At 41.1% G+C, this 18,956-nt stretch overlaps 1 protein-coding gene across 13 annotated transcripts in view; it reads left to right on the top strand.

The window, feature by feature from the left end:
- DNAH14 (dynein axonemal heavy chain 14) overlaps positions 1-18,956 on the top strand; it is a 334,785-nt gene that overhangs the window by 261,395 nt on the left and 54,434 nt on the right. For 12 of the 13 annotated variants that reach the window (XM_027613953.2, XM_027613959.2, XM_027613960.2 and 9 more), the window contains 5 exons: positions 704-825; positions 2,541-2,785; positions 11,780-12,201; positions 12,280-12,466; positions 18,667-18,903. In XM_027613953.2, the coding sequence (XP_027469754.2) occupies positions 704-825; positions 2,541-2,785; positions 11,780-12,201; positions 12,280-12,466; positions 18,667-18,903 (1,213 nt within the window). The remainder of the gene's footprint in view (positions 1-703; positions 826-2,540; positions 2,786-11,779; positions 12,202-12,279; positions 12,467-18,666; positions 18,904-18,956) is intronic. The other variant, XM_027613962.2, reaches the window with a different exon arrangement.

The raw sequence follows: 18,956 nt of genomic DNA, 5'->3' as shown, positions 1-18,956 counted from the left end.
CGGAATGGCCTCACTCCCTAATTCCATGCAGCTGACATATATACTGTGTGCCCCGAGCATAGAAACTAAAAGCTTTGAGTTAGAGGTAACTTTGTCAGGGGAAAAATAATAAATAAACAGGGGCCCCTGGGTGGCTCAGTCGGTTGAGCATCCGACTCTTGATTTCGGCTCAGGTCTTGATCTTGGGGTCGTGGGATGGAGCCCTGTGTTAGGCTCCACGCTCAGTGGGGAGTCTGCTTGGAGAGTCTCTGTTTCCCTCTTCTTCTGCCCCTCCCCCCTTGCACATGCATTCTCTCTCTCTCTTTCTCAAAATACGTAAAATCTTTTTAAAAAAATAATAAAATAATAAATACAGTGACTTTTCAATGTTCAATTCTCTCAGATCAGGCTTTCTTTAGTGTACAAACACTAACAAAATTTACTTTTTATTTTTCTTAGAGACAAGAAAGAGCGGGGGAGGGGGAGCAGCAAAGGTAAAGAGAGAGAGAATTGCAAGCAGACGCCTTGCTGAGCACAGAGCCGATGTGGGGCTCGATGCCATGACCCTGAAATCATGACCTGAGCCTAAATTCAAGAGTCAGACACTCAACCAACTGAGCCACCCAGGCGCCCCAGATAAACATTTTTTTTAAATGCTCTGTCTTTTCAACTGATTGATTTGTTATAAGATGAGCTTTTCATTTGTGTGTGTTGGGTTTTTCAGAATCTCCCTGAAATATTACCTCCAAGTTTGAAGGCAGTTTTGAAGAAGGATATCCATCAGAGAAGAGGACAGTATTTCATAAGGGTTGATGGTTCTGAGATTGAATACAATTCCAAATTTAGGTAAAGTCTCTTCCTGTGAAATTGAGTCAAATGTTTATATTTTTTAAGACAAACACTACTGAAGGCCTGTATTTCCAAACTGGTAAGCTTCTCCCGGAGGAAAGAGTGAGGTTGCATTGTGAATGTTTTGTCTGTTTGTCTGCGTGTCCTGTTGCCCTCATCAGCACACAGAATAGAGAACTGACTTTTGTTTATCAAGCTTTCCAAACCATCATTCTCCATGCTGTTCCTGATAAGACCCACGGGTTCAGGGGGAGTCCCCAGAAGGTGTACAAAGCCTGGCCCCAATTGATCCACAAGAACTCCAGTTGATCTGTTTGCCTAACATTTTATTTCAGCAGGAAAACCTTCTGCTCCTTTAAAAAACAAAATCCATATTGGATATCCAGAGCAAAAAGAGATTTGGCCTGGGCCGATAAAAACGTTGTATCCATGTTCCCAGCAGCAAGGGACCTTCCAGAATGCAACCCCCACCTTCCTACCTTCCCCCTTGCCAACATCACAAAGCTCTTTTATAGAGTCAGGTTTACTTACCACAAAAATATAATTCCCACTCTGCCCTTGAATTCACTGTGTGAGGGAGTCATCAGCAAGGGGAGCTGGAAAATGGGTTTACTGGTCCCCAGCCTGTGCACTCCACTGCCTTACAGGGGCCCTAACACTCTGAGTGCTCACGTGGTCAGTGGGTCCTTGCCCCCAGACCGGGCTCTGCAGCGTTGCCCCTCACCACACTTGTACAGCCTGGACTCCCCTCGCCCAGTCTCCCTCCTTCTTGCCAAGTATGTTCCTCAGAACAACATTCTAGGGTGTCACTCAAAAAAGGGCCCCATACTTCTTAAAAGCACTAGGCTAAACAAACAGGATCCTTTCCTCCAAGGACATGAAACCCCTTCAATGTGACAGACGCTCTCCAGGGCGCAATGTTCTGCAGGACATGGTTCTTCCTTTCGCCCTGAACATTATTGCTTGAGCAACAGCTCTAGGAATGCTAATGATGTAACATTTTGCCGAATTGCCCACCTGGTGCCCATGTTCGATTGTGTGTTTGAGGAGGTGGTGGAGGGCACCCCTGTGGAGGGCAGACAGGACCCAGCTCCCCACTCTGTCACTGTGTGATGTGAGCGACTTATTGAACCTCTCTCCATAAAATGGAACGAGGAGCGGTCCCTGCTGGGCTGAGTTGCTGGGGAGACTAAGCAAGATCAAGAATCACTCCTGACCCTCCCCCCACCCCGGACCACCCAACTCCAGACTCACTCGCAAACTAGTCTCCTGGCTTCCTTCTCCCCCACTCCCCAACCTCCCACCCCAGGTTACTCTCCAAGCAGCAGTGGTCCCTTTAGGGAAGGTCGTCCTCCCTTTACTCACACCCTCCACCAGGCTCTCACTCACTCTCACTCACTCGTGGCAAAAACCACAGTATTGACAATCATCTAACGGCGGGTCAAAGCTCCTACTAGCTAGCACTTTACTTTCCTCTGTCCCAATGTTTCACCAAATATAGTAGGGACATCAACTATGGTTGTATTTCTTAAAGTTGTAAATAGCAAATGTATTCACACAGTATAAAGCAAGAGCCTCTTCTGTGTACAAGGCTGAACACTAAAAATTAATCTTCTTTACTTCCAGGAGAAACATTTTTTCCATTATTTAATTAGTTTCATTTTTTTTCTCTACAGACCCTTTGACTAACCAGTGCCTTTCTCATTCTTTAGGTTATACATATCTACAGAAATAGACAACCCCCATTTTCCTCCCTCAGTGTATAACTTTGTTACAATGATCAACTTCACCATAACATTCCAAGGTTTGCAGGAAGAGCTCCTATCTGCCATATTAACTCATGAAGTTCCTTCCTTAGAAAATCAACGTCTCCAACTATTGGAGAGTATTTCCCTCGATGCTACAACCCTTGAAGAACTAGAGGAAAAAACGTTGAATGTACTGCAGAATGCACAAGGTTAGTGCAGGTCTTTAGTGACGTTAGGAGACCTTTGTGTACCTCTGTGAAGGACGGAATGAAAGCTCTAAGAACCACATTCTGAATTGGTACCCAAAATATCAGATCCGCATTTCCACCAGATAACTGATTAATGTGGGTGAAACACCCCATTTCTAAAATTAAAATATTGTGGATGTTGATGTTCCTACATTCCTATCTCTGCTTTAGCTCATTATACCATATGACATTGGCCATGAGATAATCATGCAAGATGTAAGAAAAATCTTATGGAGGCCACTCTGTCATATATCTGACATCTGTTATATGTATCAAATTAGATTGTAGAGACCAAAAGATGAGGTTTTCCCCAAGTTTAATAATTAAAATAGACCAAGACAGAATACAGTGACTTACTCATATGTGTCCCATTAAAATATGGTGTTTATTAAAATAGCAGTGGAAATTACTTTCCTCTTCAACACAAACCATAGTCTTTAAATTTTAACAATATAATTTCTAAACAACTAAATCTAAAGCGTAAGTTCCTGGGGGCACACTGACCTATCTGCCCCTAAAAGCGGATCTGGATATCCAGTTTCAACATGCAGGATGGGGTTCCCCCATGCTAATAACAATGCTCAGACACTAGGTGGGTGTCCTACAATTCAACTCCATTCTGACCCGATCTACCCCTTAAGGTTTCAGTCCGACAAGACTGCCCCTCCCCACAGACAGGCTCCAGAGAGAAGTTCTAGCAAAGCCCCTCCTGAGGTTTGATTAGTTTGCTAGCAGACTAGAATTCAGGATAACACCTGTTTGCTCACTGGATTACTGGTCTCCTCTGAAAGGATGAACTGGGAACAGCCAGGTGAAAGAGATGCACGGGGCGAAATGTGGAGGATGGATGCGGGGCCTTTGTTGGGGGTCACTGTCCTGGCAACCACCCCACCCTTAGAGGGAGACTAAAGTCACCTAATTAACATAACAAAAGATGCCTTTATTCCTCTCATCCCCAGGGTATTCAGCGCCCTAAGCTGAATACTTATACCTCCTTATACAAAGACCTCCTGAATATTTCCTATTATAAGTCACAGTATCGCAGCTCCTGACTCCTCTGTGATCAAATACTTTTTATCTAGCGGTGGATTGCCATTCTCTCTTAACTGGTGACTCAGTGGGGCTTGAAAGTCTCTCCGATACTTTAGTTCCCTACTAAGGCTCTGGCTGTATTCCTTCCTATTTTAATTACACCTAATACACTATTTCTGTGTAACACACGGCTGAGCCATGCTTCTGTTCATGACAAAACTAGGACGAGGTTGCGTGGACCAGGTTGTCACATCTGTTTCTCTGGGAGGGTTGGAATGAATCAGCAGCTGATCACTCCTTAGGGAGCAAAACCAGGACACGTAAGGATGACGTGACCCACAGGAGGTGACTGTTGGTTTAACAAGACTCGCAAGTATAGCCTCTCCTGTTCTAGAAACCACTGTATGACAGATGTCATGTTTGGCTGTAACTTTTGCCCAAATTGGACAAAAGATAGATTTAATGAGACAAATGGAAAGTTGTTTATGATAACACTCATCACACTATAAGATTCTTTTTAAAGACTAACCTTTTATGAATAGTGGTTATAATACAAATTGTTCTTGAAAAAAAACTAAATAAAAAGACTCCTCGATTTGGTACATATTTTTTCCTCCCTTTTTCCACGTTTTAGTAAAGTAGATCATCCTTACTGTCTCTTTGTAAATAGTGTATCTTTAGGGTGGCCGCCCCCTCCTTGTGGGCAATGGTGTGGTGGGTGGGGACTCAGAAATAGCCCACAATAAGGTCCCAACATCACTAGAAAGCTTCACTAAAATCAATCAGAATATGGTATCCAGGTCATGGAATGTAATATTCCCATAATTCCTTACAATGATGATAGGAAGCTGTGTTTAGTTCTTGATATGAGTGTAATTTCTAAATGTTTTTGGTGAGGTTTGTTGGGATCCAGAGCTGATGGCCAAGAAAGAATTCTTGAGATGTCTTTGGTGCAAAATGGTGGTTTTATTAAAGCACGGGGATGGGCTCCGCAGGCAGAAAGAGTTGCTGTCTTGGGATTGTGAGGAGCAACTGGTTATATACCTTGGTGGTTGTGGAAAGTAAAAATGAGAAAAGTTCCCAAAGAACTTTCATATGCCAAAGAAGATCCTCAGGACACTGGAGGCCTTGCTATTGTCAAAACAAGGTGGTTTTTCCCTCTAGCAAGGCAGTCACTTGTAGACAGTGAAGAGAGTCGGAGCTTCCTGGAGGAACCTTATACTCCGCCTGCCTCAAATACTTGGCAATGGGCTGCAGATTATAACCGAAGGACATTTGATGGTATCTACATCTCCTTCTGCCTTTGTTTCCCACATCAATACCACACTTTAAGAGGGCTCTTTTCAAACTAACATGTGTCTGGTGTAAGCATCAAGGATAGTGAGGAGTCTGTAAATCATAATATTAACAAAAGCATTTGAGGAAAATGGGAATGTTCATAAAATAGTAGAGTTTATAATGGAAATAGGAGAACTGCCTTGAATATTTGAAAAGGAGAGAATTATTCTGTTTCTAGAGCAGTGCTTTTTTTCAAAAGGTAAGTTGCAACCTGTTCGTGGAATGAGAAATCAATTCTGTTGGTCATTACCAACTTTTTGTTTAGTAAAATAGAAAACAATAGAAAATATCAGAATGCACATGCTATTTTCTGGAAATTTTGTCTCCTTGTCTATGCGGATGATGGGTCATTCCTTATGACCAAGTGGCTACTTAACATGTGTTTATAATGAAAATAGCATCCATCTACTGGAGTAATATAAAGAAGAGATGGGGGCATGTGTGCTATTAACCAAATTATTCAGAAATACAACCTGTCTTTATTTAGCGGTCCATCCCAAATAAAACCACCAAAAATCCGAAAGTAAAAAACTCTTATGGAAAGATTTCGGAACGAAGGAACTGCATTTAATATTCCAGTGGGTTTTGGGGGGGGGGAGGAAAGATGGCGGAGGAGTAGGGGACCCTATTTCAACTGGTCCCCGGAATTGAGCTGGATATCTACCAGACCATTCTGAGCACCCACGAAATCAGCCTGAGATGTTAGAAGATCTGGATCTCTACAAACAGAATATCGCAGGTGGTTTGTTTCAAGGTACGAAGCAGGGAGCCCTGATTCCACGGGCAGATTTCGGAGGATAAACGGCAGCGGGAGGGAGCCTGGCCGTGGGGATCCTACACCGCCGGTGAGCGACAGCCTCCCGCGCTGGGGACGGGACACAGACTCGCAGACCGGTAGCAGGGAAAGGACTTTAGGGCAGCCCCCAGGAGGGAAACCCGGAGCAGCAGGGTCGCGTGTGCGAACTGGGAGTGGCTGGCGGTTTTAGAAGCACAAAGGGCAGAGACGTGCCCCGACCTGGAAGCAGGAATGGGGGCGCTGCGGAGGAGCGCACAACCCAGACCGCTGCAGTTTATAGTAGCACGGACAGAAACGGAGACAGTGTGGCCTGGAGAGCTCACTGAAGAACAGACTGTGGTCTCTCTGCTCTGAGGCAGAGTGTTGGAAACGGTCTCTTCTGCTCTGACTCGCAGAGGAGACCAGAAAGCCACAGGGAAAGCCACCAGAGAACAAAAACCCCCAAAACTGATCCTCACTGAGCCCATCCCCCGCCACAGGGGGGCAGGGCAACTCCACCTGAACAGGGTTGCCTGAGCAACAGCATGGCAGGCCCCTCCCCCAGAAGACAGGCTGGGAAAACAAGAGGCCAGCAACCCTAAGGTCCCAAGAAAACAGGTGCATCTTGCTTGGGTTCTGGTCAATAATTTGGACTCTATACATTCCCTCAACCACCCATCAACAGAATGACTAGGAGGAGGAGCCCCCAAAATAGAAAAGACTCAGAGATTATGACTTATGCTGCAGATTTACAAATGGATGCAGATATAACCAAGATGTCGGAGATGGAATTCAGGCTAGCAATTGTGAAGACAATAGCTAGAATGGAGAAATCAATTAATGGCAACATAGAGTCTCCTAAGGGCAGAAATGAAAGGGCAGAAAAGAACTTAAAAATGCTATCAATGAGATCCAGTCCAATCTAGATAATCTAACAGCAGGGTAACTGAGGCAGAAGAATGAATAAGTGACCTGGAAGACAATATAATAGATAAAAAGGGAATAGAAGAGGCCAGGGAAAAACAACTCAGAATCCATGAAAATAGAATCAGAGAAATAAGTGACACCATGAAGCATTCTTATGTCAGAATAATTGGAATCCCAGAGGGAGTGGAGAGAGAGGACTAGAAGATGTATTTGAGCAAATCGTAGCTGAGAACTTCCCTAATCTGGGGAATGAAACAAACATTCACGTCCTAGAGGCAGAGAGGACCCCTCCCAAGATCAAGGAAAACAGGCCAACACCCCGGCATGTAATAGTAAAACTTGCAAATCTTAGAACCAAGGAAACCATCTTAAGGGCAGTTAGGGGGAAGAGATTCCTTACGTACAGAGGGAGGAACATCAGAATAACGTCAGACCTATCCACAGAGACCTGGCAAGCCAGAAAGGCCTGGCAAGACATATTCAGGGTACTAAATGAGAAGAACATGCAGCCAAGAATACTTTATCCGGCAAGGCTGTCATTTAGAATGGATGAAGAGATTCAGAGCTTCCACGACCGGCAGAAACTGAAAGAATATGTGACCACTAAGCCGGCCCTGCAAGAAATATTAAGGGGGGGTCTATAAAAGGAGAAAGACCCCCAAGAGTGATATACAACAGAAATTTACAGGGACAGTCTATAAAAACAACGTGTTCACAGGCAACATGATGACAATTCATATCTTTCAATAATCACTCTCAACGTGAATGGCCTAAATGCTCCCATAAAACAGCACAGGGTTGCAGATTGGATAAAAAGACAGGACCCATCCAAATGCTGCCTACAAGAGACTCATTTTGAACCTAAAGATACATCCAGACTGAAAGTGAAGGGATGGAGATCCATCTTCCTTGCCAGCGGACCTCAAAAGAAAGTTGGGGTAGCAATTCTTATATCAGACAAATTAGCTTTTAAACTAAAGACTGTAGTTAGAGACACAGAAGGACACTATAACATTCTTAAGGGGTCTATCCAACAAGATCTAACAATTGCAAATATCTATGCCCCCAACATGGGAGCAGCCATCTACATAAGCCAACTGTTAACCAAAATAAAGAGTCATATTGATAAGAATACGTTAATTGTAAGAACCTCAATACTCCACTCTCAGCAATGGACAGATTATCTAAGCAGAAAATCAACAAGGAAACAAGAGCTTTGAATGATACATAGGACCAGATGGACCTCATAGATATTTACAGAACATTCCACCCTAAAACAACAGAATACTCATTCTTCTCGAGTGCACATGGAACTTTCTCCAGAATAGACCACATACTGGGTCACAAATCAGGTCTCAACCACTACCAAAAGATTGAGATTATTCCCTGCATATTCTCAGACCACAATGCTTTAAAACTGGAACTCAATCACAAGAAAAAATTTGGCAGAAATTCAAACGCTTAGAAGCTAAAGACCACTCTGCTCAAGAATGTTTGGATCCACCAGGAAATCAAAGAAGAACTTAATTCATGGAAATCAATGAGAACGAAAACACATCGGTCCAAAACCTATGGGATACTGCAAAGGCTTTCCTAAGGGGGAAATACATAGCCATCCAAGCCTCACTCAAAAAAATAGAAAAGTCCCAAATTCACCAACTAACTCTACACCTTAAAGAACTAGAGAAAAAGTACAAATGATGCCTAAGCCACGCATTAAAAGAGAAATAATTAAAATTAGAGCAGAAATCAATGAATTAGAAACCAGAAACACAGTAGATCAGATCAATGAAACTAGAAGTTGGTTCTTTGAAAGAATTAATAAGATCGATAAACCACTGGCCAGACTTATCCAAAAGAAAAGAGAAAGGACCCAAATTAATACAATTATGAATGAAAGGGGAGAGATCATGACTAACACCAAGGAAATAGAAACAATTATTAGAAATTATCATCAACAACTATATGCCAATAAACTGAGCAATCTGGATGAAATGGAGGCCTTCCTCGAAACCTATAAGCTGCCAAGACTAAAACAGGAAGAAATTGACAACCTGAATAGACCAATAACCAGTAAAGAGATTGAAGCAGTGATCAAAAACCTCCCAAAAAACAAGAGTCCAGAGCCTGACGGATTCCCTGGGGAATTCTACCAAACATTCAAAGAAGAAATAATACCTATTCTACTGAAGCTGTTTCAAAAAATAGAAACAGAAGGAAAACTTCCAAACTCATTCTATGAGGCCAGCATTACCTTAATCCCCAAACCAGGCAAACCCCACATCAAAAAGGAGAATTTCAGACCGATATTCCTGATGAATATGGATTCCAAAATCCTCAACAAAATCCTAACTAATAGGATCCAACAATACATTAAAAGAATCATCCACCATGACCAAGTGGGATTTATCCCCAGGATGCAAGGGTGGTTCAACGTTCGCAAATCAATCAATGTGATAGAACACATTAATAAGAGGAGGGAGAAGAACCATATAGGTCCTCTCAATTGATGCACAAAAAGCATTTGACAAAATACAACATCCTTTCCTGATTAAAATTCTTCAGAGTATAGGGACAGAAGGAACATTCCTCAAGTTCATAAAATCCATCTATGAAAAACCCACAGCCAATAGCATTCTCAATGGGGAAAAGTTGAGAGCCTTTCCCTTAAGATCGGGAACATGTCAAGGATGCCCACTCTCGCCACTATTGTTCAACATAGTACTAGAAGTCCTAGCAACAGCAATCAGACAACAAAAAGAAATAAAAGGTATTCAAATTGGCAAAGAAGAAGTCAAAGTCTTTCTTTTCACAGACGACATGATACTTTATGTGGAAAACCCAAAAGACTCCACCCCCAAATTACTAGAACTCATACAGCAATTCAGTAATGTGGCAAGATACAAAATCAATGCACAGAAATCAGTTGCTTTCTTATACACTAACAACACAACTGTAGAAAGAGAAATTAAGAGAAACGATTCCATTTACAATAGCACCAAAAACCATAAGATACCTCGGAATAAACCTAACCAAAGAGGTAAAGGATCTATACTCTAGGAACTACAGAACACTCATGAAAGAAATTGAAGAAGACACAAAAAGATGGAGAAATATTCCATGCTCATGGATCGGAAGAATAAACATTGTTAAAATGTCTATGCTACCCAGAGCAATCTATACCTTCAATGCCATCCCGATCAAAATTCCCAATGACATTTTTCAAAGTGCTGGAACAAACAATCCTAAAATTTGTATGGAATCAGAAAAGACCCTGAATCGCCAAGGAAATGTTGAAAAAGAAAAACAAAGCTGGAGGCATCACGTTGCCCGATTTCAAGCTATATTACAAAGCTGTGATCACCAAGACAGCGTGGTACTGGCACAAAAACAGACATATAGACCAATGGAACAGAATAGAGAACCCAGATATGGACCCTCAACTCTATCGTCAAATAATCTTTGACAAAGCAGGAAAAAACATGCAGTGGAAAAAAGTCTCTTCAATAAATGGTGCTGGGAAAATTGGACAGCCATATGCAGAAGAATGAAACTTGACCATTCTCTAACACCATTCACAAAGATAAACTCAAAGTGGATGAAAGACCTCAATGTGAGACAGGAATCCATCAAAATCCTAGAGGAGAACATAGGCAGTAACCTCTTTGACATCGGCCACAGCAACTTCTTTCAAGATACAGCTCCAAAAGCTAGTGAAACAAAAGCAAAAATGAACTTTTGGGACTTCATCAAGATAAAAAGCTTCTGCACAGCAAAGGAAACAGCCAACAGAACAGAGAGGCAACCCACAGAATGGGAGAAGACATTTGCACATGACACTACAGATAAAGGGCTGGTATCCAAAATCTATAAAGAACTTCTCAAACTCAACACCCAAAAAACAAATAATGAAGTCAAAAGGTGGGCAGAAGATATGAAAAGACACTTCTCTGAAGAAGACATACAAATGGCTAACAGACACATGAAAAAATGTTCATCATCAGCCATCAGGGAAATTCAACTCAAAACCACATTGAGATACCACCTTACATCAGTTACAATGGCAAAAATGGATAGGGTAAAAACAAATGTTGGAGAGGTTGTGGAGAAAGGGGAACCCTCTTACACTGTGGGTGGGAATGTAAGTTGGTACAGCCACTTTGGAAAACAGTGTGGAGGTTCCTCAAAAATTTAAAAATAGAGCTACCCTATGACCCAGCAATTGCACTACTGGGTATTTACCCCAAAGACACAGATGTAGTGAAAAGAAGGGCCATATGCACCCCAATGTTCATAGCAGCAATGTTCACAATAGCCAAACTGTGGAAAGAGCCGAGATGCCCTTCAACAGATGAATGGATAAAGAAGATGTGGTCCATATATACAATGGAATATTACTCAGCCATCAGAAAGGATGAATACCCAACTTTTGCATCAACATGGATGGGACTGGAGGAGATTATGCTAAGTGAAATAAGTCAAGCAGAGAAAGTCAATTATCATATGGTTTCATTTATTTGTGGAACATAAGGAATAGCATAGAGGACATTAGGAGAAGGAAGGGAAAAATGGGGGGGGAATCGGAGGGAGAGATGAACCATGAGAGACTATGGACTCTGAGAGACAAACAGGGTTTTAGAGGGGAGGGGGGAGGGGGGACAGGTTAGCCCAGTGATGGGTATTAAGGAGGGCACGTACTGCATGGAGCACTGGGTGTTATATGAAAACAATGGATCATGGATCACCACATCAAAAACTAATGATGTATTGTATGGTGAGTAACATAATACAATTTAAATAAATAAATAAATAAAACTTTTTTATTCATTCAAAAAAAATATTCCAGTGGGTTTTATTTAAATTCATTTTTTGTTTGTCTTCAGAATGTGTGTTAGATGATGAGGAAATCGTAGACATCTTAAGAAAAGCCAAAATGACTTCAAATGAAATTTCAAAGCGCATCAAAGCAACAGAAAAAGCGGAAAGTCAAATCCAAGAGACGCGCAAGAGCTATCTCCCCATTGCTACCCGAGGTGCCCTGCTCTACTTCCTTGTGGCCGGGCTCACCCAGGTCAACTGCATGTACCAGTTCTCCCTAGACTGGTTTCGCCAAGCGTTCATTCAGGCAGTAGTCTGTGGAAGCAAAGAACAAGAAGAACCCAGCTCCAAAAGGGAGAAGATGTCTCTGAAGAAAATTCGTGATACTACAAACCTCTCAAAAGAACCGAAGTTAGAAAGTGAGGGAAATCTCTTCCAGAGACATCTTAAAAATTCAATCGATGTGTTGACAAGAAGTATTTTTAAGGTGAGACAGCCTTGCATGTGAATTTTGCATATGTATTTAATCTAGGCGGTCTGGTCTAACTCTCCATTTCCCCCCTAGGTGGTCTCTTCCGCTCTATTTAACCAACACAAACTCTGCTTCTCCTTCCGGCTCTGCATCACAATCATGCAAAATAACACTAATGGTGATGACATCGGGTCCCTACCAGATGAAGAATGGGACCTCTTCCTACATTCTGGCATGTTGATAAATATTAAAGGTGTGATGCCCCAGGTCAAACTTAATAGTAAGTAAAAGGTACTGCTCTGGGTTCCATTAAAAGCATTAAAAACATGTTTCCCTGAAAAACATGGAGAGATTTTTAAGGTGCTCCAAGTAGTGCTTCTATATGGGTTAAACTAAAAGCAGCTGAGGTCAGGTGTGATGTTTAATTCATTGCTGTGTCCTTATATGTTGAGCACATAATTGGTACTCAGTAATTTCTAAATGAATGAGTGAATGGCATTTGCTATGGTTATTATAATCCTAATCTGTAAAGCTGAACGCCCAATGCTAGACCTTAGGGACACGCGCGTGTGTGCACAAGCACACACGTGCACACACATTGATTAAATACCACCTGGAGTGATATTTTTAGGCTTCCAAGTGCAGTGGACACCTACCTCGTGGGCCGACTTTTCTGCTGTGTGACCTTGTCTCCTGGTCACAGGTGGGTGGTTCAGGAGTAGAGTCCTGATGGCACTCAGACCCACCCTCCTGGAGACCTGGTATCTGACCGTGAGGCCCAGGGCCTGAGAACTGCCAGATGTTGGGTTAACAGTGGTCGCTGGTTCATGTCACGTTGGTGCTTGGTTATTCACATATATTTTTTGTGATTTAAAATTACAACACAGCACAACAACGTCAACGTACTTCATGCCACTGAACTGACGCTTAAAAATGGTGAAGAAGGTATATTCTATGTTATGTGTATTTTACCACAATTAAAAAAAATAAATATACTTAAAACTGTACAGCACAGGAGGATTTGAACAGATTCCATTGTTCAAATGTGGACTCTCTGGAAGAGATTTCCCTCGCTTTCTAACTTCGGTTCTTTTGAGAGGTTTGTAGTATCACGAATTTTCTTCAGAGACATCTTCTCCCTTTTGGAGCCGGGTTCTTCTTGTTCTTTGCTTCCGGAGACTACTGCTTAAATGAACGCTTGGCGAAACCAGTATAGGGAGAACTGGTACATGCAGTTGACCTGGGCGAGCCTGGCCATGAGGAAGTAGAGCAGGGCACCTTGGGTAGCAATGGGGAGATAGCTCTTGTGCGTCTCTTGGATTTGACTTTCCGCTTTTTCTGTTGCTTTGATGCACTTTGAAATTTCATTTGAAGTCATTTTGGCTTTTCTTAAGATGTCTACGATTTCCTCATCATCTAACACACATTCTGAAGACAAACAAAAATGAATTTAAATAAAACCCACTGGAATATTAAATGCAGTTCCTTCATTCTGAAATCTTTCCATAAGAGTTTTTTACTTTCGGATTTTTGGTGGTTTTATTTGGGAGATGGGCTGCTAAATGAAGAAAGGTTGTATTACTCTAGTCACCTGCAGTGTCTTAGGAAAATTCCTGGAAAATTTGAACCACAAAAACCATGCTTGTGCAAAATGATTAGGCAGAAATCACCACGTGTGGAATCTGTTCAAATCCCCCTGTGTCATACAGTTTTAAGTATATTCATTTTTTTTTATTGTGGTAAAATACACATAACATAGACTTTACCTTCTTCACCATTTGTAAGCATCCAGTTCAGTGGCAAGAAGTACGTTGACATTGTTGTGCTGTGTTGTAATTTTAAATCACAAAAAATATAAAGCTAAAGGTGGTCTGACATTCTCGCTGAGGGAGAAAAGGTGGTGGTTCTGAGATTATTAGCAAAGATTTAAGTCAGAATGGAAATATCAAAGAATTGCTCTGGTGGATACCAGACATTTGGAGAGTTTTGTTTTGTTGTTTGTTTCTACTTGTACCAAAGCCTGGTATAAAGTAGATGTTTGGTAAACGAATGTTGAGTTAATAAATGCTCTTGTGAGTTTATCAAGATTCTTTGGCTTGCCAAAAATGGACAACAATGACTCAATATCTTAAACCTAAATAAAAATTAAAATGTCTAGAAGGATTCTGGGGTATCTCAGAAAACAGCAAGGAAAATGTGAATAACCGAGCACCAACGTGAGACGAACCAGCGACCACTGTTCACCCAACATCTGGCAGTTCTCAGGCCCTGGGCCTCACGGTCAGATACCAGGTCTCCAGGAGGGTGGGTCTGAGTGCCATCAGGACTCTACTCCTGAACAACCCACCTGTGACCAGGAGACAAGGTCACACAGCAGAAAAGCCGGCCCACAAGGTGTCCGCTGCACTTGGAAGCCTAAAAACATCCTCAGTATATTTTAAGAAACAACAACAACAAAAATGTAATAGCTTCCATTTTTCTAGTTATACAAGCAGTACATGTTTATTAAACACACCATTCCAACCTACAGATAAGCAAAAAGAAATAAATAAATCTCCTGTAATTCCACAATCTGGAGATAATCACTATTAATATTTCTGTGGGTTGTCCTTCCACTACTTTGCCTCCATATATACATTCTATACATATATTCATATTCATATAGGAATATTCGTGTGTATTCTTTGAGGTGACTTTGCTGTACAGACTTTTTTTTTCCAAATTAATAACATGTCAAAGGTAGCTTCCTACATCAATAAATATAAAGACTTTTTAATGTCTGCACAACATTCCAATATTTGAATGGACCAAAACTTATGTAACCACTCTCTCAAGTTAGAGAGTTGGGTTTCCAATTTTTTCTTATGCTAAACAGTAAGCACAATGATTGACATATAAAGTAGCTTTTCTGACCACAATAGAATGAAACTAGAAATCAGTATCACATGAGAAATCTAAAAATATCTGGATATTAAACAACATACTTTTAAGTAACCAGTGGGTCAAAGAAATTACAAGGGAAATTAGAAAATATCTTGAAACAAATAAAAATGAAAATGCAATATAACAAAACTTACGGGATACAGCAAAAACAGTACTAAGAGAGAAGTTTATAAATGCATACATTAAAAAAGCAGGTCTCAAATAAATAACCTAACCCGACACCTCAAAGAACTAGCAAAAAAAAGAGCTAACCAACCACAAAGCTGGCAGAAGGAAGGAAACAATAAAGAGTGGAGCACAAACAAATAAAATAGAGCATTAAAAAAATAGAAAAATCAACAAAACTAATAGCTGGCTTTCTGAAAATATTAACAAAACTGACAAACTATTAGCTAGATTAACAAGAAAATAAAAGAAGACTCAAATAACTAAAATCAGAGATGAAAGCAGCAACATTAAAACTGATGCCACAAAAATAAAAAAGATCATAGGAGACACTACAAAACATTATATGCCAACAAATTGGACAACCTAGAAGAAGTGGAAATGTATAATCTACCAAGACTGAATCATGGAGAAATAGAAAATTTGAACAGACTTATAACTTGTAAGGAGATTGATTCAGTAAGCAAAAATCTCCCAACAGAGAAAAGAAATTTCTTTTCTGCACTGGATGACAGTGCTGGGCCAGATGGCTGCACTGGAAAACTCTACCAAACATTTAAAAAAAGAATAAACACAAATTTTCCTGAAACTCTTGAAAAAAAAAAAATGATGAGGAGGGAATACTTCTAAGCTTGTTCAGCATTTCCCTGATACCAAAGCCAAAGATTCTACAAGAAAAGAAAACTACAGGCTGATATTTCTGATGACTATAGATGTCAAAATTCTCCACAAAATACAGCAAACCAAATTCAGTAGCATAGTAAAAGGATTATACACCATGACCAAATGCAATTTATTCCTGGAATGCAAAGCTGTTTCAGTATAAGAAAATCAGTCAATGTAATAAGCACATTAACAGAATGAGGACAAAAGCACATGACCATCTTAATGATGCAGAAAAAGCATTTGATAAGATTCAACTCTTTAGTAATTAAGAACACTCAACAAACTGGGAATAGAAGGAAACTACCTCCACACAATAAAAGTCATTTGTGAAAAACCCACAGCTAACATCCTACTCAGTGGTGAAGCTCTTGAGTTTTTCTCTAAGATCTCGAGCAAGGCAAGGCTCTCACCACTTGTTTTTAGCGTGGAAGTTCTAGCCAATGCACTAGAGAAAGAAAGAAAAGGCATCCAAATTGGAAAGGAAGAAGTAGAACTATCTATGTTCACAGATGACATGATCTCACATGTTGAAAACTCTAAAGAGTCCATGAAAACACTGTTAGAGCTAGTAAACCAATATAGCAAAGTTGCAAGATACAAAACCAACATACATCATCAGATGCATTTCTATATTATGCATTTCTATACATTAACAACATATAGAATGCATTTCTACACATTAACAACAAATAATATGAAAAGGAAATTAAGAAAACAATCCCATTTGTAATGGCAGTAAAAGGAATAAAACACTTAGGAGTAAGCCTAACCAAGGAGGTGAAAGACGCATATACTGAAAACTACAAAACACTGCTGAAAGAAATTGAAGACAACACAAATGAATGGAATACATTTACCATGTTCATGGATTGGCAGACTTAATATTGTCAAGATGTCCATACTAACCCAAAGCAATCTACAGATTCAATGCAATTCCTAACAAAATCCCAATAGAACTTTTTGCAGGAATAGAAAAATTCTTCCTGAGATTCATATGGAATCTCAAGGGACTCCAAATAGCCAAAACAATGTTGAAAAAGAACAATGTTGGAGTCATCATACATCTTGGTTTCAAGCTATATTATGAAGCGGCAATAAAGAAAACAGCCTGGCACTGGCATAAAGACAGATAAATAAATCAATGGAATGGAACAGAGAGCCCCAAAATTAAGACATATATGGTCAAATGATCTTCAGTGAGGGTGGAAAGAGCACTCAATGGGGAAAGGACAGTGTCTTTAACAAATGGTGCTGGGGAAACTGGGTATCTACGTGCAAAAGAACAAAATTGGACCTTTATCTTATACCAAATACAAAAATAAACTCAAAATGGATTCAAGATCTAAACATAAGACCTAAAACTATAAAACTCTTACAAGAAAGTATAAGGGCGGGGGGCGCCTGGGTGGCTCAGTTAAGTGTTGCCTTCGGCTCAGGTCATGATCCCAGGGCCCTGGGATCGAGCCCTGCATCAGGCTCCCTGCTCCCTCTCCCACTCCCCCTGCTTGTGTTCCCTTTCTCACTGTGTCTCTCTCTGTCAAATAAATAAAATCTTAAAAAAAAATCATAAGGGAAAATTTTATAACACCAGACTTGGCAATGATCTCTTGGATATGACACCAATGCCCAGGCAACAAAAGCAAAAATAGACAAATGGAATGACATCAAACTTAAAAACTCACCATCAACAGAATAAAAAGGCAACCTACTGAATGGGAGAAACAATTTCAAATCCTATATCTGGTAAGGAGATAATGTATAGAATATATAAAAAACTTCGACCACTCAACAAGAATCCAATAACCCGATTTTAAAATGGGCCAAGACATTTCTCTAAAGATGAAGCACATGAACAGATGGTCAATATCCTTAATCATCAGGAAATGCAAATCACAAGACCATACCCAGTAGGATGGCTACTGTAAAAAGCAAAACAACAACAAACCAGAAAATTTTAAAAAGTGCCTGGCGAGGGTATGCGGGCATCGGAGCCCTCGTGCGCTGTTGGTGGGACTATGAACTGGTACAGCTCTCACAGAAAACAGTGTGGAGGCTCCTCAAAAAATTAAAGCTAAAACTTGCATGTGAGCTAAGAATGCCGCACTGGTTACATGGCCAGAAGAACTGAAAGCAGGGTCTCAGACCGCTATCTGCATGCTGCATCCCCAGCAGCACTGTTCACGTAGCCAGTAGGTGGAAGCCATGCGTCCATCAGGGGACACACGGAACGTGGTGTGTAGTTCCAAGGGAGTATCATTCAGCCTTTAGAAGCAGGAGACCCTGGCACCTGCTACAGCACGGATGAAGCTTGAGGACACAACACCGAGGGAAAGAAGTCAGTCACCAAGAGACAACGACCATGTGTGTGATTCCACTTATCTGAGGCATCCGAAGTCACTGGAATCGGAGAGAGACAGAGAGTACGATGGTCCTGCCCAGGGGCGGGGGAGGGCTGTTTCATGGGGGCAGAGTTTCAGATTTGCAGGGAAAGGTCTGGAGATCCGTTTCACAACAACAGGAAGGTACTTAACATGGATGAACACGTACAAATAGTTCAGAAGGCAAAGGTGTTTTTACCACTATGAAAAACTTGCCGTTTATGTAATTAGTTTTATGTAAAACGGCTTTTCCTCAACAATATTTAATGTCTGCCTTTAATGAGTAACTCAAAGGTAAAGGGTATTGTCCCTCTCCCTCTTCCGGTAGGCATGTATGAGACGTGCAGAGGTGGGCATCTGCAATGGGTGTCGGAATCCCAGTGGAGACAATGCCAGTATGTCAGCAGTGAGCTCGAGCCCTTCTCTCTCCTGTGCAAATCCCTGCTGTCCAACGTGCCCCAGTGGGAAGCTTTCAAAACCAGCCAGGCTTCCTATTGCCTGATGAGCGTCCCTTTCTCTCCAGAAAATGCCTCAGTGGAGGAGAGTGAGAGATCACCGAAGGAAAGTAAGAGAGCATTTGATGTTTTATTTAACCTAACCGATGTGCGTGGGGATGGT

The sequence above is a fragment of the Zalophus californianus genome, chromosome 10 (genome assembly GCF_009762305.2).
Source record: "Zalophus californianus isolate mZalCal1 chromosome 10, mZalCal1.pri.v2, whole genome shotgun sequence".
NCBI lineage: Eukaryota > Metazoa > Chordata > Mammalia > Carnivora > Otariidae > Zalophus > Zalophus californianus.
The sequence above is the reverse complement of the archived record's forward strand: the minus strand, read 5'-3'. Positions and strand labels throughout refer to the sequence as shown.